Below are 24,105 nucleotides of genomic sequence, written 5' to 3'. Positions count from 1 at the left end.
TTTTAGTATTAGATTAGACTTCATCAGGGTAACCCTAAATTCTGTCACCACAGGGGTGTACCTGCTCATGGACAGCTTTCAGACCATAACAATATCATAACTCACATCACACGCAACCTTCAGGTACCGGTCCAAACACGTCTGTCCCTACTAGGTCACATGACCTGTGAACATATATCACCCTGTTCTCAAGTCTCCACTGTTGTTGCCTTCAAACTTGGCTATAGTCAGTATACTCCCCAAGGCATCATTCCATGAACCCCATGGTACAGTTCCAGCCAAGGTACTGTCCTCCCTGTTATGGTGGACAAATTCCTCAGCAGGTATGTGTGGGGGTCCCCTTTCTCTCCAGACAGGATCATTGTTACAGACACATCCCAACTATGTTGGGGAGAGCACAGGAACAACCACAGAGCACACGGGACTTAGACATCTTGAGAGGCCAGGGTGCACATCAATATCCTGGAACTACGGACAGTATGGAAGGTGTGCAAGTCGTCTTTTCCATCAGCGCTCACCATGTCCTTATATCAGACAACACTACAATTATCTTCTACATCAACAAGCAAGGGGAAGCGATGTCTGCCTCCCTGGGTGCAGAGGCAGACAGCCCCTGGAACTGGTGCTTCAGCACCCTACGAGCAGCCTACCTTCCGGGAAAGCAGAATATGCTTGCAGACTCCTTCAGCAGACATTTTGCATTTGACCATGAGTGGGAGCTTCGTGATGCAGTACTCCGCAACATTTTTACTCTATGGGGAACCCCAGCCAGGGATCTACTTGCTTCTCAAGCAAACAGCACATGCACCACATATTGCTTCAGAGGAGCCCATGGTCATCACTGCCAGGACGATGCTCTGCTTTTTGCTTGGTCAGACCATTTCAACTGTGCGTTCCCACTGCTACCGCTCCTGCCATGAGTCATATGCAAGATCCAGCAGGACAGAGAGAGGGTCATCCTGATCGCCCCCTTCTGGCCCAGACAGTTCTGATTCCCCAACCTCCTAACGTGTCATCCTGCCAACCAATCATCCTTCCAAAGTTCCCTGAGCTACTTACCCAGTGGAACAGCAAGATCAAACACCCCAATCCATGGCAGCTCCACCTCAGGGCCTGACATTTGGATGGGGAGCATCCTTAGAATGTTCTTGCTCTTCAGCTGTATGAGACATTCTCTCTAATAGTAGAAAGGAGTCTTCTAGAAAACGTTACCTAGCTAAATGGAAATGCTTTTCGTCTTGGACACAACAAAGAGGCCTTCTACCAGAAACTATGGATATTCCTCTCATCTTAGACTATATCCTATGCATGAAAACATCAGGTTTATCCATCAGCACTTAGGAATCCAGTTGGCGGTGATCATGTATGCCATCCACCTTCTCAAGGCTACTCAGTTTTTGCACACCCACTGACCATAAGATTCTGGAAAGGTTTAATAAGAACCTTCCCACCTGTTCAGAAGCGCCCCAATGGGATCTGAATCTCATTCTCTCAGTGCTAACAAGGCTCCCCTTTGAGCCTTTAGCTACTTGTTCCATGTCCTTCCTTTCCGTCAAAGTCGTCTTTCTCGTAGCTATCACATCAGCGAGAAGATTGGTGAACTTGGAGCAATGATGGCAGAACCTCCATACACAGTATCCCATAAGGATAAGGTTCTTTACGTTTACACCCCAAATTAATCCCTAACATAGTTTTGGAATTTTACCTTAACCAATCCATTCACTTACCTGTGTTCTTCCTGAAACCACATTCTTCTGCAGAAGAATGAAGACTCCACTCCCTTGATGTTCGATGAACGTTGTTTTTTTACCTGCAGAGAACACAACCAATCAGGAAATCCCTGAGACTGTTTGTTACTGTAGCAGAAGGAGTCAAGGCATGCCATCTTCATCCAGAGAATCTCCAAATGGATAACTGGTTGCATTCTACTCCTGCTGTCAGCTCTCAAAAGTCCTCCTGGACCTTTGCAAAATGGCCTCATGGAGTTCCATTCACACATTTGCAAGGGATTATGCCCTGTTGCAGGACTCTTCTGCTGATCCTCCTTTGGGATGCCGGTACTCATCCTTGCACCCTCCTCCTGTTTAGGTACTGCTTGTCAATCACCCACAGTGGAATACAGTAGGGACCATCACTCAAAGAGGAGGAGGAGGAGGTTACTTACCTGTAACTGGAGGTTCTTTGAGATGTGTATCTGAATTCCACTACTTCCCCTCCTTCCCCTCTGCTTTGGATCTTATCTGATTCACGGTAGAGAAGGAACTGGAAAAGCGATTGGTTCGCCCTGCCCTTTATCCCCTCAGTCGGAGGCATGAGCTGAGTCAGGGCATGTACGCAGATCAAAGTACGCTACTTTTGAATTCCCCAGCCCCAGAGTATAGATAGGGACCACATGTCTTGAAGACCCTCCAGTTACAGATAAATAACCTCCTCTTTCGGTGAATGGGTGGGAAGAGATAAAGTGGATTAAAGTCTTATAGAATGTTTTCATTATTTCTTTGCCTTAACCTTTCTGTATACATTGTTTTACAACTAAATGTGATTTTATTGTAAATATTAATATGAGGACACATAAACCTAGACCCTGAGTTGTAATGCTTCTGTTACTTGATACACACAAGATTATAAATGGTCAACTTTTATAAATTTGTGTTACTGTTTCTGTGGGCCTTCATTAAATTCTGGAGAACACTAAGTATTTATTCCAATCTTTGAAAAATCTTAACTCCTTTTACTCTTTGATATAATAGTTGGCAAATTTGGTGCTGGTTAAAAGCTCCAGATTGACATCTGTGGAAAATAAAGCCCTATGTTTGTCAACAGTTATAGAAAGTACAACACAACTAGCAGCATCACAAATCATTCTAATGCAGTTCAACCTTGTTCTGTTGAAAGGCCCTGCCAATTCATCACTTTGCTGCCTGTTGAGTCTACTAAAAAGCATGTAGGTAATGTTACTTTTTGTTACATGATCATCTCTCTACTAGGAATGGAAATGAGACTACCCAATTGCCAGTATTTTTTTGTAACTTTGGTCACTGTTCACTTGGGTTGGATTTGAAGTGGCCTACAGGTGAAAAGCTCAGAATCATATCACTATGACCATGAACCATCCACTTCCCTACTGGTATCTTTTCCTAAATCCTCAGAGCAGTTGTTTTGCAGTACCTAAACATCTACATAGTATAGGTAATTTCATCTGTCTACTCAGCAGTTGGAGTTAGATGAGCACTAAAGAAATTTCTGAGAAAAAACAACAACCAAGTGATGGGTATTTTATAACTAACTCCTATGTCATAAATATGTTTAGGACATAAACATCAGTCTCTTATGATAACTCCAGGTACGGTAGTCCAGAAGATCAGCTTTCTATTCCTTTGGTAAATTGTGATAGCCTAACACACATCTAATGCACAGTCTCTACTATGATTTATACTTCGGTGCAAAGCGTGACACCAAGTTAGCTCTATTGCCCGAAAATGCAGTATTCTTTAAATTAAGGGAGATACATATTGAGTGAAAAACTAAGCACAGTGCATCAGACTAACGTTTATAAATATATAACTGTGGGGGATTCATACTTTCGAGCTTAATACAGTACCTCAGTAACCTAGTATTCTTGTTTTTCCTTTTATAGTTTTACATGTGGTACATATAAAAAATGAGGCTGAGAACGCGGAAGGCTTCTCAGCGGTCAAATCAAATTCACACCCAGCGTGCTTTGAGAGCAAAGAGGAAACATTCAGAGGTAGAAGAGAGCTTACCTGTTGGAGGAGGAAAACCACAGAAGAATGAAACCGGTCTGTTGTCATCAATCAAAAAATTTATTAAAGGAAGCACGCCCAAGGTATGAGCTCAGTGTTTTGTTGCTTTTTAAAAATAAATTGAGTCATATTAGTTTTTTCTAAAATTTGATCAAGTATTGTATTAAGAAGAATAAGAATTTGTAAAAGGCATGTTCTATGGAGGCAGAACAGCTTTATAAACAATAGAATACAAAAATTGCCCATAATAGTTGTGTGTGAATGCAGATATACAAGTTACATTGCAAAGTTGCTGACACTGTCCGGCTATAAAACAATTACAGACGTTTATGATTGTGCCATAAGTTTGAGGATTTAGTATCAGATGTTCCATTGGAGAAATAAGAAAAGTTGCCTTATAAATACAAGAAGCCAAATTCAGCTATAGTATAATCAGGTATAATTTCCGTGTGCTTCAGTGAATTTTGTATCTACTTATCACACCTTAGACATGAAGTTTCAGGGCTAAATTACTTGAATCTTTTCAAACTCTATCTAGGCACAGATCTGAAGCACAAAGATTTTCATATTAAAACCTGCTCAGTTCAAATTCTTAGGGGAAGATTATATACAGTACGTTACTTTTATTGAGTGAGTGCCACTTTGAAATAGTTTTCAAAATTGCTATTTTTATTGTTTTTTTTAAAAGATGGTCTGATTTTATAAAACCTTTCTTCAGTCAGTGTTATCAGTCAGAAGTTCTGATATTGCCATTTTAGTTTTTTAGTGTTAAAGTGAAGTGTTAAAAATGGCAGCTTTATAATTTTGCATTATAGTTAAAATAATATGTAAAGATGCAGTGAAGTTTAAAACATTCTAATCAAATTGTCTCCGAAAGCTGGGTGACTAGGAAACAAAATGGCAGATGTAATTCAGTGTTGATAAGTGCAAAGTAATGCACATTAGAAAACATCATCTCAACTATATATATAAAATGTTTCGTTCTAAAGTAGCTGTTACCACTTGAGAAACAGATCTGGGAGTCATAGTGGATAGTTCTCTGAAAGTATCTGCTCATCTACAGCGGCAGTCAAAAAAAGAGTGTTAGGAACCATTAGAAAAGAGAGAGAGAGTAAGACAGAAAATATCATAATGCTACTATATAAATCCATGGTACCCCCACACCTTGTGTACTGCATGCAGTTCTGGTCGCCCCATCTCAGAAAAGATACATTAGAAATGGAAAAGGCACAGGAAGGGCATAAAAATGACTAGGGGTATGGAACAACTTCCATATGAGGTGAGATTAAAAAACCTGGGACCATTCATTTTAGGAAAGAGATGACTAAGTGGGGAAATGTTAGAGATCTATATGATGAGTGGTGTGGAGAAAGTGAATAAGGAAGTGTTGTTTACCCTTTCACATATCACAATAACCAGGGGTCACCCAATGAAATTAATCAGCAGCAGGTTTAAAACAAACATAAGGAAATACTTCTTCATACAATGCACAGTCAAACTGTGGAACTTTGTTTCCAGGTGATATTGTGAAGGCCAAAAGTATAACTGGCTTCAAAAAAGAAGTTCCTGGAGGATAGGTCCATCAATGACTATTAGTCATGGTCTGGGTGTCCCTAAATCTCTGACTGCCAGAAATTGGGACTAGACCACAGGAAATGGATCACTTGAAATGGTCCAGTTCTTTCAATTCCCTATGAAGCATCTGGCACTGACCAGGATACTGGACTAATTGGACCATTGATTTCACCCAGTATAGCTATTCTTATGTTCTTAGATACCATGCAACTCAATGTGTTTTAGGAATTTGTTCAGCAGGATTTAGGCACTGACTTAAAGGAACTGTAAAAAATTATGTATATGTTAAAATTTTTCTTTACCTGTGGAAAATTGTGTATTGTTAAAACTGTTTAAATTTTGCATATCACTAAACTCAGGCAATAAATTGATTTCACTTTCTGACTCCTATGCTCTAGCATAGGGATCTCAAACTCAAATCACCACGAGGGCCACATGAGGACTAGTACATTGGCCCGAGGGCCGCATTACTGAAATCTTTTCATACAAATATACAAAAGCCCCCCCTGCCCCTGGCCTTGCTCCCACTCCACCCCTTCCATGAGGCCATGCCCCTGCCCTGCATCTTCCCACCCCATTCCCCGCCACCATTCCAACCCCTTCCCCAAAGTCCCCGCCCCAGCTCCGCCCCCTCCCTGCCCCTATTCTAAGCCCATCCCCGCCCCACCTCTTCTCTGCCTCCTCCCCTGGGCACGCTGTGTCCCTGCTCCTCCCTGCTCCCTCCTGGAAAGTCCTAAGCGCCCCCAAACAGCTGTTTGGCGGCAGGAAGCACTGGGAGGTAGGCGGAGGAGCAGGGACGCGGCGCGCTGGCGGGGAGGCGGGGGAGGGGGAGCTTGGCTGCCTGCCAGTGGAGTCAGTACCTATGGCGGGCCACAGGAAATAACTCCGCAGGCCGCGTGTTTGAGACCCTTGTTCTAGCACAAAGCAAAATACTTTAGGTTGCAGACACTTCAGGGAAATGGTTAAGTCCAAACAAAAACAGTTTTCATTGGAATTTAAAAAATAAATGGAGAGATTTCTGATGATTTAGGTTTTGTAAAATCCCCCCATCCCTTTTTTAATCTTAAATTTTCATCCTAAATTTTATCTTCACAGCTTCCCTTTAAATATAAAATTCCATGTTTTTCATATATATTGTCTTTCTTGTCTTCTGTGTCCAGAACAGCACTTGTAGTGGTCCCAGTGGCATTAACATGCATGCTATTGAGTGATATTGCTGGGCTATACTGCAAAGCTCTCATGACAACACAAAGTAGTCTTGTGGTTACCATGGTAACATCAGAACTCTTTCAGGTGGTATGTGTGTTATATTATACAATAGTTCTGTTACCTATATATTATAATATAAATTAAGAGAGAGATTGTGTGGATCTGTGACAGTAAATGTATAGCAACATATACTCTAAAATATACTAATTCTGACATCAGAGTCATAGTCCATCACTCTGACATCACAGTGATGGCTTGTGGGGGTGGGTCTTTAACCCCCCCCCCAAAAAAAAAAGTTCAAGCTATTTACTTACATAAAAGTAACTAAAATATGGTCAATAAAATTCTGATGACATTGGGCCTTATCTTATAAGCTACATAATGCTCTCAACTCCCATTTAAGTCAATAGATGGAGTTAGTATGCCTGTTTTAAAGTTAATATCAGAGTTACAGCCCACCAGTCTGATATCATAGAGAAACTAATACAGATAAGGATGTAGTTTAGATCAGGTACCTTGCAGGACTGAACCCTGTTTAATAAGCATTTTTAACAGTTTGTAAGAAGTTTAACAAAGTGGGGTTTTTTTAATGATATACACATCCAGTGATATTTTTAAAAAAGTTTTAAAACTTGAAACATTACAACACATTGACTGAAGTAAGTTATACCAAACTTATTTAATTTGTGGGTTCTGGTAACATCATAAATTACACTATCTTTGCTTTTCTGACTTGCAGTGCATCCTCTCCTTTGGAATCATTGCAACCCATTCATTAACTTGCATTTTTATTCCATGGTTTCTGAAAAATCTAAAAATCAGACATCCTATTGATATCAGTGTGACATTGCCATATTAGTTTCAGTATGATGCAATTAGTAATACTAATTGGATATATTTGGCATATTGATTGTAAACAGAAATCTTTACGGTAGAAATTTACTGATATAAAGCACATAGAACAATGATCTAATATTGTGCAATTTTATTCTTGAGTGCTGTTGACAGACACTTAACTCCACTTTTATTGATTGTGATTTTGCCAGAACCCCTCTTGTTCATTGGCTTTTCTTTCCTTATTATTTGTATTGCTGCTTTTAGTTTTTTCTCTAGGTATTTTATTTTAATTATTCTTCATCAAATAAATACCTTTTAGAAGTAGTGGAGTTTTCTTTTGGCCTTTCTTACAAGAAAAGGAAAGATGTCTCTACAGTTTGGGTTTTAACTTTTTAGTAAACGTAATGCTCCTGAGAGATGCAAGATTGACAGTCCTGGAGACTGAAATCCTTTTTTTACAGAACAGTTACAGCAAGGGCAGCAGCAGTGGTAGCTTCCCCACACCACTGTGATCTATTCTTTTGGAGGGACCACCTCTAGGATGAAAGGGTAGTTCAGTCTCCATACTCATTCAATTCTTTACCTCTCTGCTGAGTCTATCAACAGGAATTCCAGTAGGTGCCAGTCATGATAGTGGATTTTGTGATGATTCTGTATCTGTCCACTAGGAACTGGAATGAGAACACCAATGCTTTTCAGTTAGAACTGAACAGCCTTCAGGTGGTAATGGCTTTCTGTCATTCTTACCTGAGCTAAATTTGAACTAGTGACCTGGAAGGTAAAAGGCCTTAGTTTCTTTTCCAGTCCACTGAGCCATCTAGTTTCTCAATCTCTGCAGTTGTATTTCTCAAAGATTTAGAGTTTGCCTGTACATATACAGTACTGTCCATTGGAGAAAGCAGGAGATCACAGGAACTCCCAGTTATTTTCAGTGGGAGGCTTGTGGGACCAATGAAGTGCACACATTTTCTTCCTATGTTGATGTCTGTGTTTTATAAAATAGTCTAAAACCTTTGTTTGGCATAGTTTTGAAATTTCAGTTTTTTCTTTGCCAAGTTTTAAGCCTGTGTTCTGCAAGTTATGTGTATCCAGCATTATGATACTTGGGGAGAAAGATGTGTATTTAAAATTTCATTTCAGAAGTGTGTTATAGGCAAGGCCCTTTGTGCTTTGCAGCAAGCTGGATTTCAATTCTAATATAATCTTTAGATTCTGTAGCTCTCTGGAAATTCTGCAGCAGTTCCAGATGCATTTTTTATATTGAGGATTTTAATTAATAATATAATGGTACAGTATCCTCTATGTTGTTTGTTTTGATATCAAATTCAGTTTATTTTATATTATCCACACAATTTCAGTTTTCAGTATGCTGCAGATTGTCATCTTTAGGTTTCAGATTTAACATTCTATTAAATTCTATTCTATCAAATTCACGGTCCATTTTGGTCAATTTCATGGTCATAGGAATTTAAAAATCATAAATGTAATGATTTCAGTTATTTAAATCTGAAATTTCATGGTATTGTAATTGTAGGGGTCCTGACCCAAAAAGGAGTTGTGGGGGGGTTGCAGTACTGCTACCTCACTTCTGCACCGCTGCTGGTATGGTATGGTATTGCCACCTTACTTCTGCGCTGCTGTCTGCAGAGCTTGGCCGTCCGTAAGCAGCCGCCCAGCTCTGAAGGCAGCAGCGCCGGAGTAAGGGTGGCATGATATGGTAGTGCCATCCTTACTTCTGCACTGCTGCTGCCAGGGCGCTATCTTCAGAGCTGGGTGCCCGGCCAATAGCCGCCGCCGCTCCCCGGCCATCCAGCTCTGAAGGCAGCACAGAAGTAAGGGTGGCAATACCGCGACCCCTCTAAAATAATCTTGTGACCCCCTGCAACTCCTTTTGGGTCAAGACCCCCAGTTTGAGAAATGCTATCTCCCCCATGAAATCTGTATAGTATAGGGTAAAAGCAGGCAAAAGACCTGATTTCGGGGGGGCAGATTTCACGGTCCGTCACATGTTTTTCAGGGCCATGAATTTGGTAGGGCCCTATTAATGGGGCAATTTGAACCTATTGAAAGAACGGTGGGGGGGTGGGGGAGAGGGAGGGAGGAAAAAACGCACACACATGACAAAGAAAATGTACAAAAAGCTTTGCTTCCATGAGAGCCAAATAATATATGAGTCATAAGAGGCCAAGTCACCTTACCCTAAGGTAACAAAAAACAATGGAACATGACCCTTAACTTTTAACATTTTTGACTCCTATTTTTTGTCATAGGCCCGGATACAGTTAGTTCTGAATATGTACTGTGAATAACTGTACAATTCTTGTATCATGAAGTATAGCAAAAAGCAACAGAGGGTCCTGTGGCATCTTTGAGACTAACAGAAGTATTGGGAGCATAAGCTTTCGTGGGTAAGAACCTCACTTCTTCAGGACCCTCTGTTGCTTTTTACAGATTCAGACTAACACGGCTACCCGTCTGAAGTATAGCAAGATTCTGTATTGTAGCAGACACTATATTTCATTATATTAAGTAAGGATGGCCACAAATGAAGGATTTTATATTGGGTTTCGTTATGTACTTCGCTTCCTGTGTATGCTAGGATCCAAAGAAAGCAAGTCACAGTTAATTTTAGTCATCAGATTTATATGTTAATTCAACCAGTATGGCATGCCATTTGTTTAATGTCATTACCCTTAATATTTACAGATCTGTTCTTCAGGGGAAAAAAAATCTGAAGAAAGTTTTTCTACAACAGAAATTGCATATACAGTTTTCTTGCCCAGTACTCCACTTTTTACATTAATTTCTGACATTTTGGGGGAGTTTGAAATTCCAGATATGTATATCTCCTCATTTCCAGGTGAGGAATGTGCAGTATATTTATATATAGATATATGCTGCACATTGCTCACCTGGAAGTGAGGATCAATAAAAGGATCTTTTGTAGACTTTTCTGGTGTATTTAGTGGAAGAAAAGATACTATTCAGTGTGTATTTTTCCTTTTCTGTTTTAAGGAAGAAAGAGAAAATCCTGCAAAGAGAAGTAGAATTGAACGTGACATAGATAACAACTTGATTTCTTCCACACCTCGAACAGGAGAAAAGCCTAACAAACAGATCTCTCGAGTAAGACGGAAAAGTCAAGTAAATGGAGGTTTGTAAATATTCCATACCTATATTAATAGGACAGAGTTAGAGGGTCAAGATCTAATACTTGTATGGTGACACATTAATACAGGGCTTGACTCTGCCCTGTTGGAGTAAATGCGAATTTTGCCATTAACGTCAGTGGGAGCAGAGTTGGACCCACAGTATCTGAAATGTTCTTTCCTGGAGAGTAATTGTAAGTATACGGGGGTTGGATGAGACTGAGAAACAATCTGATGAATATGTTTTTTCTTTTTAAGAACCATTCAGTTATGGGAAAACCACCACCTATCTTGGAACTACTTATCCATAGTATTCTCCACTCAGAAAGGCAAGAGGATACTTAGTGATGCGAAATTGCTCCTCTTCACATTGTTTTACAAACAATGAGATGTCATTCCATAGCAGGTGGTTTGTATGAGAATCATTCCACCTTCCAGGTGCTGAAGGCACTTGGTCAAATAAGTGCAAGAAATGGAATTCTTTCACAAATGCACACACGGGCATGTATTATTCTGTGCTTATAGTAATGCCAATTTTAAAATGTAAAATCTACATTCATATTTTAACGTCCTTAGCCACCTCTGCTGTTCTAGCCCTAACCCACTCCATAAAGTCAGGCTTCCAACTTCAAACAGGGTTCCCACTGAACTCAGAACTTAAAATCCCCCCCCCTTTTTTTTTTATTGAAAAGCAAACCCAGAAGTGTTTTGTTCTTTGGTTTACTTAAAACATCTTAAAATCTTCTTAAAGGTTTGTTGAATAGCTTAGTGATCTGGTTGATAGATAGACTTTCTATTTTCAACTTGTGTGTTTATTGAGATAATTACATGACTTGGAATTCTTTGTCAGCTGATCAGACTGCAGCTTTCAAGCTATTTTCTAACTTGCCGTGACTTGTCTGGTGCAGTAACAAAGGAATGTTCTATTTTCAGAGAATGTAGGGATTATTCAGTGCAAAATTTTCTTAATGAACTCATTATTTTACATCAGTTGAGTACAAGTTCTTATATTTGACAAGAAAAATAGTTGTATAAAGAATAATGTGTTCTTAATTACCTAGTAAAGCAATAATTCCATCATTGGAAACTGGTGATAATGACCTAAACCATGAATCCTATCTTACACCAGAATAGTCTGTTTGTCACTAGTATCCCAAAATGAAATTACTTTAATGGGTTTTGGATTGAGTTGATAATACATAGGTTGAGTAAAACAGTTTATTTTTGTAGTTGTGTTTCATCGTCCTTGTCCCTGTTCTTACTTCTTTCCCTTCTCCCCCACTTTTTTTGGTATCTCAGATTCCCTTTGTCCTCCTTCCTTTCTCTCTCTCTCTCTCTCTCTCTCTCTCTCTCTCTCTCAGTACAGCTTGCATTGATGGCTGCGAGGTTGGCTGTGATCTGTTTATCAGCCATTCAGATGCAACATGGATTTACCTGTAGAAGTTTCTTAAAATGTGCTGTCATCTGTCCTTTGGTGAACAGATCAACTAAATGTCTGCTAGGGAATTATGATTTTTCCCTACCCCTTTCAAAGACTCGGGCGATGGTGTTCTGATATTCAATGGTTGTACAAGAGGTCTTGTTTCCAAACAGAAAGACATACCTAGTTAAATGGAAATGCTTCTCATAGTGGAGTCATGTTCACCACTTGGACTCTTCTGTTCAGAATATAATGGACTACTTATTGTCTTTGAAACACTCAGGATTCTTATTTAGTTCTGTTAGAGTTCATCTAGTTGCTCTATCAGCATATCTCCTGCTAGAGGCAGGTCATTTGATTTTCTCTGACCCAGTGTGTCTAAATTTTTTAATGGCCTGATTCATGCATTTCCAGCATTTAAAGAGCTTTTCCCTAACTGGGACTTGAATATAGGACTTACATCTTTTTTGAACGCATGTCATAATGTTCTTTATATCACTTTTCTGTTAAGACAATGTTTTTGATAGCCATCACATCAGCTCTCACAGTGACTGAAATACAGGCTGTGATGACTAGCCCGCCATATGCTGTGTTTCATAAGGACAGAGTCACTTTCAAGCTGGATCAGAAATGTTTACCAAATGGGGTTTTGGAATTCCATATAAACCAGTTCATATGCTTACCAATATTTTTTCCTAAACCTCATGACTTTCTTATAGAGGTTAAGCTCCACATGCTGGATGTTTCTAGGGCTATACCTTTTTATTTATCCAGGTCAAAGCCATTCTCTAAATTAGCTAGACAGACTTGTTACCAAAAGTCACATATAAAGGGGCCAACTCTGTCATATCAGAGACTCTATATGGGTGGTGGATTGTGTTAAGATTTCCTGTTCATTAAACAAACTACCCCTTCCCTGTCGAATCAGGGCACATTCAGTCAACATCTGTAGCTTGTTTTGGGGAGTCCCTGTTTTTGAGATTTGTTAGAGCAGCTGCTAAGAATTTGGTTCATATATTTATCAATCGCTACTCCGCTGTGACAGTTTCTAGATCAGATGCCCTGTTGGGCAGAGGTGTCTCAGTAATTTAGATAAGACTCCTGTTTCCTTAAGGGGTAACTGCTAGTCAGTCACCTATAGTGGGATCCGTGTGGACAAATGCTAAAAGCAGAGGTTATTTATGTTACAGTAACTGGAGTTCTTCAAGATGCCTTTGTCCACATGGAGCCTATGGTCTGCTCTGCTTTCCAATTGGCATGGAATCCTTACATGGATATTCAATATTAGTGAAGGAACTAAATGGTGGTTGCAGCTGCTCCACCCTTAATACCCTTGCTGTAGGGGGTGTGAGGGCATCCAAGGCACATATGCAGCCCAACGGATACTGCTGGCTAAAAGATTCCAAATTCGCATGTATGAGGCACACGTACCTGTGGTGGAATCCGTGTACACAAAGGCATCTCAAAGAACTCCAGTTACTGTAAGGTAAGTAACTATCTTTGTTTCAGCATCAGAATGACACCACTTTATTTTCTGGCTCTTACCCAAACCAGTTCTGAGCTGGCACTTTTCAGCTCTGGGATGCACATGATAATACACACACATTTATAAAAAGCCTTACTCACTTGTTAATTAAAACTGAGATTTGCTTAATTATGTTCCATGGCTGTTGGTATCTGTGGTTATGAAGAGTAGCTCTAGTATTTTACTAGAGAATCAAAAATGGCATACAGAATAGCTAAGAACTTGATCCTGGGACGTGACAAACATACTCAATATCCATTGGAGTCCCGTTGATGCTGGAATCAGTGGGCACTGAAGGTGCTCAGCACCTTGCAGAAGGCACTCTGCACCTTGCAGGGTTGATCGCTAAATGTTTAAATAAAGTATTTCATAAACCTCTACTCATTAATTTTAACTTTTTTTTCTTTTTATAATAACTGATTCTTGCTCATTTTGATTGCTTATTTAAAGTGCTGTATAAAACTGATGTTATTTTTGATGGTGAGATATTTAATTTTCAGTAAGTGATGGTTCTTTTTTAGTTAAATTCATATGCCAGCTTATTTGACTGTGGAGTAGAATGAGGAAAATTCACTGTAACTCATAAAAAAAATTACAACAAGAAAAGAGCGCAAATAGACATGAGGAACAAAATCAGTCCACAGCAGTTTTATATCTTTCTTTTTTTTCTTTTTTTCTTTTCTTTTACAGAAGCTGGAAGTTACGAAATGACAAACCAACATGTAAAGCAAAATGGAAAATTAGAAGATAATCCTGCCACGGGCAGTCCGCCCCGGACTACATTATTGGGGACCATATTTTCTCCTGTTTTCAATTTTTTCTCACCAGCAAATAAAAATGGTAATTATTATCTAAAGCTACATAATATAGATTAACATAAAAGCTAAGTATGGTTCATAATTTTTTTTTGAAGTTGTTTAGACGGCTAATGGAACAGATGATCCTTCTTGTTGACCTGCAGAGCAAGAGCTGCAGTTGCCGTAAAGGAAACTATCTAACTATTAGAAGGGTTGCTTGAGCTATATAAGAGGAGGCATGGGCTTAGCTGCATTAAAATATTTGTTTCCTAGTTGTATACGTCTCACACTTCACTTTGATTTACAAGGTATAAGAAACTAATTTGGTATTTTTCACCCTATCTAAAATGGATTTCTCCCTCCACCCACCTTTGGTTTGTATTGTAATATCATGAATTAAATTAGGGACATCTTCAGTTATTCCAGAACACATTATCTCTGAATCTACGAATATTGATACTCTGTTAAGTAATTCAACATTAGGATAATGATTGTACTGAAACCTCATTTCAGGAACATCAGGATCAGATTCCCCTGGGCAAGCTGTTGAAGCTGAAGAAATAGTCAAACAACTTGATATGGAACAGGTGGATGAGATCACTACCAGTACTGCAACATCGACCAATGGAGCCGTTTACACTAGCCAAGCAGTGCAAGTCAGATCTACTGTCAACAACGGTTTGGAAGAAGTGGAGGAAACAACTGATCGTGATCTACCACCACTTACAGGTAAGAAACTTGCATTTTCCTGGGACTCTTAAGTTAATTGTGCAATAATAAAAATGTGTTTGCACATTTGAGTAGAAGCTTTCTTAGAAAGCCCAGAGTGTTCCTGTATTTTATATAAACAAAGATTCATTCCCCAAAGTGTTTACTTGCATGCCGATTTTCGTGAGCAGTAGCCTAGGAAACACACTTTATTTGGCAAAAATAGAATCTCATTGTAAACTTCTCAGGCCAAATCCACTCCTGGTGTGGCTCAGTTGACTTCCACATTTAAATAAAGCCTATTCAAATGAATATTGCGATTCCAAGTGTCAGATTTTCTGACTCAGTATGTTTAATGCCAAATGTATTAAAATAAAATGTAAACTCTTGAAATGCCCATCACCAAAAAGAAGTTCTCAACCCTTTGGTTGCTGTCACCAAAATAACATAGACAAATGACAGATTTATATAGGTCCCTCCTTAATTTACAATGTTTTCTTCAAGAGAATCATCATGTCCTTTTTGGATGAAAATTCTAGAAACATTAAATTTACCATTGTGCACAGGGCCATCACAAGCCTATGCACTATTTACGTCTCAACTTTAAAGTTTCACAAAATTGGTATTTAAGTAGAGCATATATTTCTGTGGGTTCACTGCTGGGAGGTGAATTTCACCCTAAAAGATGTAGGGCTGAGGTGAGGAGAAGAAGATGAAGAATTTTCACTGTTGCTATGAAGACTTGCGCATTAAGTGCAAAATTTTCACATTTTAAAACTGCACTAATAAGACTAGCTCTTGTGGGGCTTTTTGTTTTGTTTTGTGCATTTCCATTGAATTTTAGCACCAGTATCTCCAGACAGTGGTTACTCATCAGCTCATGCAGAAGCCACCTATGAAGAAGACTGGGAAGTCTTTGATCCGTAAGTGTTAATATTTTTACTGAAACATTACTTCTATAATTTTGGGCATTGGATAAAAAAACCTTGAATTTGAGCAAGTACTTTGTCATGTTTAGAACTTGCTTGCTGTGGTGAGTTCTGTTTGAAAACTGCTAATTGTAAAACTAGTATATTGTGACTGGTCATGGCTTGTTATATTCAGTTTAAATTATTTATTTCTTAGTCTTGATTACTTTAAATTACTTTAGTTGACTTATTGTATTGTAAGTTAAGGTAATGTGAACATAGTTATACCACAAATTCTCTTTCCTTTTTAGATATTATTTCATCAAACATGTTCCACCACTAACTGAAGAACAACTTAATAGGAAGCCAGCTCTTCCACTGAAAACAAGAAGCACACCAGAATTCTCTTTAGTTCTAGACTTGGTAAATATGCATATAGACTTGAGTTAGTGTAGTGGGGGAAGAGTGAATTTATCTTCCACTTATTTTGCATATTTGACACATTGGGAACATGATGCTCCCATTATTAAAAAGAGACCTTTTATTAAATGCACACGTTGAAAGACTCTAAAGTATTCAAACAGATTTAAAAAACTTCAATTAAAAAGACACCAAGTTTAAAGAAATAATTTGAGAAACTGTCACTGAGTAACAAGAAAGGAAAATTCACTGCATTTGTTGCATGATTCAACATTTTTCTTAAACATTTCAATTTTTTTTTTTTTTTAAATCTTCATGAACAAAAGTTAGCTGACCTCCAGAGGACCTTCCCAAAAGAGTAGTGGAGAAAATCAGATATAATAAAGGAGAAAATTCAGCATCACCTGTATTTGATCAAATACAGTACTTACAAAAGGACGAGTCTCCCAGTGAGATTCCCTTAAGTCCGAGAGGACTTTTCTCACAGAGAAGAAAGCATGCTTCTCTTTAGAACTATTTGTTTTCACCCTCTGTTGATCCATTTTATTGTATTTAAGCAGTTATTACTGGATAATTCAGTCACTGGCTATATATAGTTGTCATTTAATGAATAAAGAAGTCTAATTTTTTTAATGAAGGGGGAAAAAAACAAATAATTTTAGGAAGACTCATTATATAACAACTAAGTTGAGATTGACATTATAAGCACTGTTTTATCATGTGCTATGTAACTTGTTATACACGGGTCATATGAATTGAGTACTCATTTCAAACTGATAGGAACAGAGTTGTATTAAATAAGAGGAATTTGTTGTACCTGTAAAATCAAGATTTCTTTCTCTTGGGATTCTGTGTTAGTGCCACAGTTACAAATGAAATTCTTTTAGCTTTGCAACATTAATGAATTGTATAATATATTAATAGCTGTCTTTCAAACCGTAGCAGCAATACATTCAAAATTAAATTGACCATACTGAATTATAGAGTATATTTCCCTTCCAAAAGAACATAACGAAGCAAATAGTCTCATTTTCAATAATCCTGTCATAAAAGCTTCTTAATTTAGTATGATCTTTTTATTTTATTTTTTCTAGGATGAAACATTAGTGCATTGTAGTCTAAACGAGCTAGAGGATGCTGCACTCACTTTTCCAGTGCTTTTCCAAGATGTCATTTACCAGGTAATTAGAAATATATAGGAAAAATGTACCTTTTTGTTTGTTTAATAGATAAAGTCATCATGCATATGTAATATGTTCTTGTCAGGAGAAAGATAAACATTGATTGGCATCTAAACAGCCATTTGAGTTAAATGCTGCAGATTTGAAATTTTGAAAGGCAGGTGGTCATGTATTAGAAGTATTGTGGAGTACTTTTTATTACTACAACGTGGTAATGATGATTACTAGTAAAAATGTCAACAATGATTAGTAAGAAAATGTAAATATTCTTTTTAGCAGCAGTATTCTATAGCAGCCTTTCTCCTTACCAGCAGATGGAGGCAGGAACATTGAAAGTTCAGGCAGTATCATTTCCCATGTAATAGTTTGCCACAAACTGTTAACTTTCTTCCCTGCCTGGGGAAACCAATTCATGCTGGTTGATCATTTCTTACTGTGAAAAAGGCTAATCTTCAGAGCCTGAAGTTAACTAGCTTCTATCTAGCACCTAGTCTTGCATATCCTTTGCCGGTAACATTTCCACCTCTTCCGCCCCAGCTAGATGCTACTTGGTGATTACAGTTACTTTTGATTGTCTTGTGGAAACTGCTAGTCATTTTTCCTGCTTCAGGCAGTATTATTAGCTTTATATGTTTTACATTGACATACCATAGAGGAACAAGCATGGGAAAGAGGAGATCTGTTCCAGCAACTGCCAAAGATGCTGCACTGACCCAGGCTATTGTTCTCAGGTCCTTTTGTGTGATGTACCTGGGAGAGGCAACAGCTTCCCCTCCATGTAGTTCGCACGATATTGGACCCCTCTGTAGTATCTTTGGAGAATGAGCCAGTCATCAGGCACCTTAAAAGGACACTTGTCCAGGTATTTTTCCTAATTTTAAAAATGTTTTTCTTCATTGTTGCATATAAAACCCCTTGGAATTTTGAAACTAAAATAATTTTTTTAATGGGTTTCTTAACTTGTCTCCTATTTGGTGACTGCCATTCTCAGTTTCCTCCTGGATGAGCTGGGGAGGAAGCTTCAAATTAATTCTTTGGGGGCAAATAGATTCAAGCCTGTTTTTTCCTTCCCTTTCTGAGGCTCTCAGTATGATTTGAGTATTTCTGGCTATAACTATGCTCTTTTGGTGATGGTGTGTTTTACTGAGTGTAGCTGAGAGCCAGCTTAGGGTCTGAGCAAAAGGAAATTTAAGTCAATGGAAAGACTATCTTACAAGGTTTCTATATCTGTATTTAACATTGTACGTAAGCCTATGCCTCTTTTTATCCAATCAGATGATGATGCAGTTTCATCTATTGTGCCTTAGTTATTTCCCAAGTTTAGAATTGCAAAGGAGCAGTACCTTTGCAAGGTAGACTTGATAAGGACAGCCTGTGTCTACATCAAGTATGTTGTTTTAGGATTCCTAACCATCTGTTTATTTTATTGAGGTGCTTATACACCAGACATGGCAACCCAGAAAACATTCACCTCTTGCTACATGAGGGACAATAAGCAGGAGACTAAACAGTCAAGAGTTTAGTTATAACCGTAAAACATGTAATTAACTAAGGCTATGGGTAAAAAGAGAAGTCTCCTCTTCAGATAATTGCTGAACAGAAACTGGTTAATATTACATACATTCTTAGCTTTGTATTGTAGACAATAACTCACTATTTCATCTGCTTTTGAAAAGTGATTCTTTCAATTATCAATTTGGTCATCTCCTATGCAATAGGCCCATCTGAATTTCAGTTCTCCAAACTCGCCCATAGAGTGTCATTTAAGCTTTCACTGGTGTTGTCTCCTCCTGCTGGCAAGGAGGAAGTAAATGTCTGAGCAAAAGTTGAAGACAGATTATTAGGTAAGAAAATACTGTTATGTATTTATAAACTACAATACAGTGTAGCTCATTGAAAACAATACCTGATATGTAAAATCAGTTTGTGAAGATGTTTTCTATTAGTCTCTGAACATTTAATACCTTCAGTTAGACTCTTTAAGAAATACTATGAAACCAATGATCAAAAACATGCTTAAATCTTTTTTTAAGAGAGAGTAAAACTTAGCTCAGGACTTCTTTTCCTACAGGATTTCTCCATTCTCTCACACCCAGTTTCACTAATAATTATGTAAATGGAGATCTGGGCTTCATACCTTTATTATTTCTCTACTTAACTGAAGGCCATGAACTGATACTTTTGCAGTAGTGGGAGGGTGGATGAGCAAGCAGCTTACTTTGAAGTATATTCCAAAACTGGCCAACAATGCTGCAGTAATGAAGTGATTATAAATATAGTATATACTGAATGCTACAATACTTCTGTCTCTGGAGAAAAAGAGTTAATGTTTAATTCTTTAGTACTAGTGTATGCATTTATTTTATAATGTATTAGCACTTTGTGTCAGGCACTCCCTTTTGTTACTTGGTTAAGAGGTTTGCACTGTATTTAGTTTATGCTGCAGAGCCACCAATCCTAGACACTAGGTCGTCTTGCTCCCTCCTCCATCCAGAGAATACCCTCCCTTTACAAGTAGGCCTTACCCAGTCAAGAGATTTCTGTTCACTTAGTTCTTGGGCTCAACAGTCTCACTGATCTTCCTGTTTCAGCTACAGGGCCCAATAGAAGCTAATCAAAAGACATTTCACATACTCTACTCCACTGCAGCCAAACATAACTGGATTGTTCAACTTACCCCTGCCACATCCTATCAGAGTAATAGCTGAGAATTTTCATTCCCCTTCTGGTGAAATGCTATCCCAGTAGTTTCTCTAAAAGAGCAACAAAACCAGCAGCCTTTGGATCAGTTGTTCAGACTTCAGTCCGTGGTAGACACTCACAAAGAAAGCTACGATCAGATTGGGATCTCTTAACCTTGATCTAATTGGACTTTTAGAACTATGTTTTTCTCACTTGGAGAGCCACAATCAACTAAGAACCTGCTGTTTCTGTTCATTTATATGATGGTCTTCATCTTGGGTCTCTTACAGTTGGGTAAGATGAGTCTAGTTGCAAATCCAGAGCTGCTGCACTTCATTGACCTATAACTCCTCAGCATTTCTTTCAAGGACAGAGGAAGACGACCCCTAAAGCATGCACAGTGTTGACATCAAATTTAATAGGAAATACATATCTGGAGTTCTGCTCCTGTTACATTCTTCCTTTAGTAAAATAGCATTTTACTGATTACTTCTATTAAAATACAGGTCAAGCTGTTTATTTAGCTAGGTTGCTGTTGCCTATTCGTATAATAAGATTCCAGGATTGTCACTCAGTGTGTCATTCGGAAGCCTACAAAGTTCTCAGCCACTTGACTTTACAAATTACATCCATGTGAAAGCAAGGCATGTATCTATGCCATTCCAAGAGTCTCAGGCTGTTGTGACATCAGAGGTAACTGAGCCAATCACGACCCTTATGCTATAGCTAAATGCAATGCATTGGTTTCATTGGTTGTATGAGGGAGACTGTACAGATGGTGGATTACTTGGCCCAACTGTCACATCTTTGCAACAGCTTGGGCTTTCAGCTGCTAGTAGTCATCATCATCTGATATCTGCGTAACCGGACAGATATTTCTGTGGGACATGAAAGAAGGAAGGGAAAAATAAGTAGTTAGTTCATCTGGTATGATAAAGTCTTAATGATTGTCTAGCTAATTATGGGATTTTTATTTAGAGCTGTGTGAAAGTGTTTACTGTATTACAGAATATTTTCTCCTCCTCCTCTTGTTTGTAATAATTCCTTAGAAATTTAACTAAAATTTATGTCCTTACCAGTTTCTACCCCTATTCTGCACAGACATTTTTGTTGTTGTTGAGCTGCTGGCATTGTTGTTTGAAAAAACATAGTAACAATATGGAAACATTGTGGGGGCGGGAGTTGTACATGTTTTCATGGATGGAAGTCGGATATACACAGTTACATGGACTATATATAGGAAGAAACTACATGGCTCAAATTTTCACCTATGATCATTAATGCCTCCATTTCCTTGTTAAGAGAATGTAAAGTTTTCATTAAAAAACAAAATAACTTCTTTAACGAAGATTAACTAGCTAACTTAACCAGATCATGTTTAATTTTTCTGTTTGCTCTTGCAAATTACTGGATATCATTATGAAACTATTTTAAAATATCTGTTTACTTTTTTCATTCTTACTAGTTTTGAAACTTGTAATTGATCATTTTTGTCTTAAAAATATAGAATACTCATTCTGAGAGTCACATTAAAAAGCCCAGTTTCTTGAGTTCCATAGCTCTTCATTTGATTTATTTTTTCCTTTAGAAGAATTTGTTTCATACTGTATATTAAATAAAATAAATGCTGTATGCTTTTTCCAAATTAGCCACTTGATGACATTTTCAAACACTTATACACTTCTACCCCTATATAACGCGACCCGATATAACACAAATTCGGATATAACGCGGTAAAGCAGCGCTCCGGGGGTGGCGGGGCTGCGCACTCCGATGGATCAAAGCAAATTCGATATAACGCAGTTTAACCTATAACGCGGTAAGATTTTTTGGCTCCCGAGGACAGCGTTATGTCGAGGTAGTGGTGTAATTACAGATAATTTTGGTTTTCTCAACAAAGATTGGCTAATAGTGTAAAGTCTGACAGCTGGCTTGAAAAATTTTAGTATACATTTTCAAAAATGTTTTGGTCCATGTTGTGACTTTTAAGTCATGGTTCGAGCTGAAGGGGTGCAGTATAGCAGGAACCCCATAAGGAATCCTGATTTAGTCAGCTGGCATTCCCTCTCAGGGGTTCCAGGTAGTGCACACTGTAGGGACAGTTCAACAGGTGTACTTGCCTCTTCACTCCGTGGGAGTGGAGCCATAGCATTTTGGCATCTAAAGGTAAGGCTCCTTGTGTCATTATCTCTTTCCCTGCTCCTGTACACCAGATTAGACACAATCAAGCCCTATGTTTATTACCTGATATGATTGTAACTTACTCTCTACACCCTACTACGTTAAAAACATGAGGCACTCCTAGTACCTCTCTACATTGAGACAATACTTTACTGTGCAAATAAGAGACAGTCTAGTATGATTATAAGTTTTCATCTTCATTCTGCCACTGACTCAGTGTGGCCTGGGGCAACTGAGCAAATCTCTCTGCCTCAGTCATGGAAAGTAATGGCAAAAATGACCGTTAATCATAGCTATTTCTTTTCAAAAACTACGTGGTGCACCAGATTCAGCAGAAAGTGCCGGAGTTGGGGGTGGGGCGGGGCGGGGCAAGATTGTATGTGTGCATGCATGGGCAGGAGAATGTAGGCAGTGAAGGAGGGTGGGCAGAAACTGGTGTGTGAGTATGCAGGACGATGAAGGGATGCAGGTGGGAAGGGTACACGTGTTCAAGGGAATTTGGGGTGCAGAGGAGAGAGGGAAACTTGGGTTGTATGAAGGAGAATGTAGAAGAAAGTAGGGAGGGGGCATTTGGGGTGTGTGCACAGGGATATGTAGGGAGTGACAGAAGAAAGGGCAGATCTGTAGGATAGGGAAACTGGGATATACCCTCCAGTTGCTTTGCTATGCTCTGGTGAAACAAAGCAGCTGTAAATGCAGTTTAACTGGCTAGTATGCTCTGGCTGCAGAGTGGCATAAAGGAGTCTCAGCACACCAGTGAACTGACCATAAAAGTTAAAGTAAAAAAAAAAAAATTAAGGTTGATATTTCGTATCTTCAAACAATTGGAAATAACACATGATAATATTCTCTTTGGGTTATGAAATTTTAAATTAAAAACAAACAGGGAAATTCTTAGAGAAAGGTATGTTAATATGGAGGTAAGGTTGAGTATACATATCAGTAAGGCTATGATTTTGTCATGGATATTTTCAGTAAATGTCATGGACCGATCTCGGGCAATAAACAAAAAGTCACATGACCTGTCCCTGACTTTTACTAAAAACATCCCTGACAAAATGGGGAGGGAGGATCCAGCACCATGACAGGGGATGTGTGGGGATTAAAATCTAATGTACATTTAAAGTTCAGTTTAATCTAACCTGAGACCACAAATACTAGAATGCCATAATCCTATAAGCAACTGTTGATCTACTGGATCATGGTGTATGTGTAAAATGTCTAGTCAGGTGCCTGATGAATCCGCTAATTGTTGACAAGCCGAATTTGGGAGCGATCCAGCTTGTTACAAATTTCACAGATCCATGTGTTGTTCTTCGAGTGCTTGCTCATGTCCATTCCATTAGGTGTGTGAGCTTGCCACATGCACCGGTGCCAGAAGTTTTCCCCTCAGCAGTATCCATAGGGGACCAGCTCTGGCGCCCTCTGGAGTGACGCCCGCATGGCTCCCTCCACCCTCAGTTCCTTCTTGCCGCCAGTGACAGTGCTGGAACATCTGCTGCTTCGGCTAGCATTGTTTCGTTCTCTGTTCTTGTGAACTTCGAAAACCTATAATATGGTTGTATATAGTTAGTAGTTGAATTAGTTACCCTTAGTAGTAGTTCTCAAACTCTTCGTTAGTCCCGAATGGGACTCAGCCGGGGGACGGGGCATGCCCTGATCCCCAGGCTTAAGCCCTGCAATCGTTGCAAAAAGCCTATGCCCGTCAGCGATCCACATAGTAGCTGCTTAAGGTGCTTGGGCGAGGGG

The 24,105-nt window shown here is 38.8% G+C and overlaps 1 protein-coding gene across 1 annotated transcript in view; it reads left to right on the top strand.

Annotated features, from left to right (window-relative positions):
- The window catches only part of CTDSPL2 (CTD small phosphatase like 2), a 71,161-nt gene that overhangs the window by 29,593 nt on the left and 17,463 nt on the right, over positions 1-24,105 (top strand). The window contains exons 2-8 of the mRNA XM_034783735.1: positions 3,638-3,847; positions 10,401-10,539; positions 14,170-14,319; positions 14,790-15,005; positions 15,829-15,907; positions 16,204-16,315; positions 17,407-17,493. Of these exons, the coding sequence (XP_034639626.1) occupies positions 3,662-3,847; positions 10,401-10,539; positions 14,170-14,319; positions 14,790-15,005; positions 15,829-15,907; positions 16,204-16,315; positions 17,407-17,493 (969 nt within the window). The 5' untranslated portion in view covers positions 3,638-3,661. The remainder of the gene's footprint in view (positions 1-3,637; positions 3,848-10,400; positions 10,540-14,169; positions 14,320-14,789; positions 15,006-15,828; positions 15,908-16,203; positions 16,316-17,406; positions 17,494-24,105) is intronic.

This window comes from Trachemys scripta, chromosome 10 (genome assembly GCF_013100865.1).
Source record: "Trachemys scripta elegans isolate TJP31775 chromosome 10, CAS_Tse_1.0, whole genome shotgun sequence".
Taxonomy (NCBI): Eukaryota; Metazoa; Chordata; order Testudines; family Emydidae; genus Trachemys; species Trachemys scripta.
Note: the sequence above shows the minus strand (reverse complement) of the source record. Positions and strands in the feature narration are given on the sequence as shown.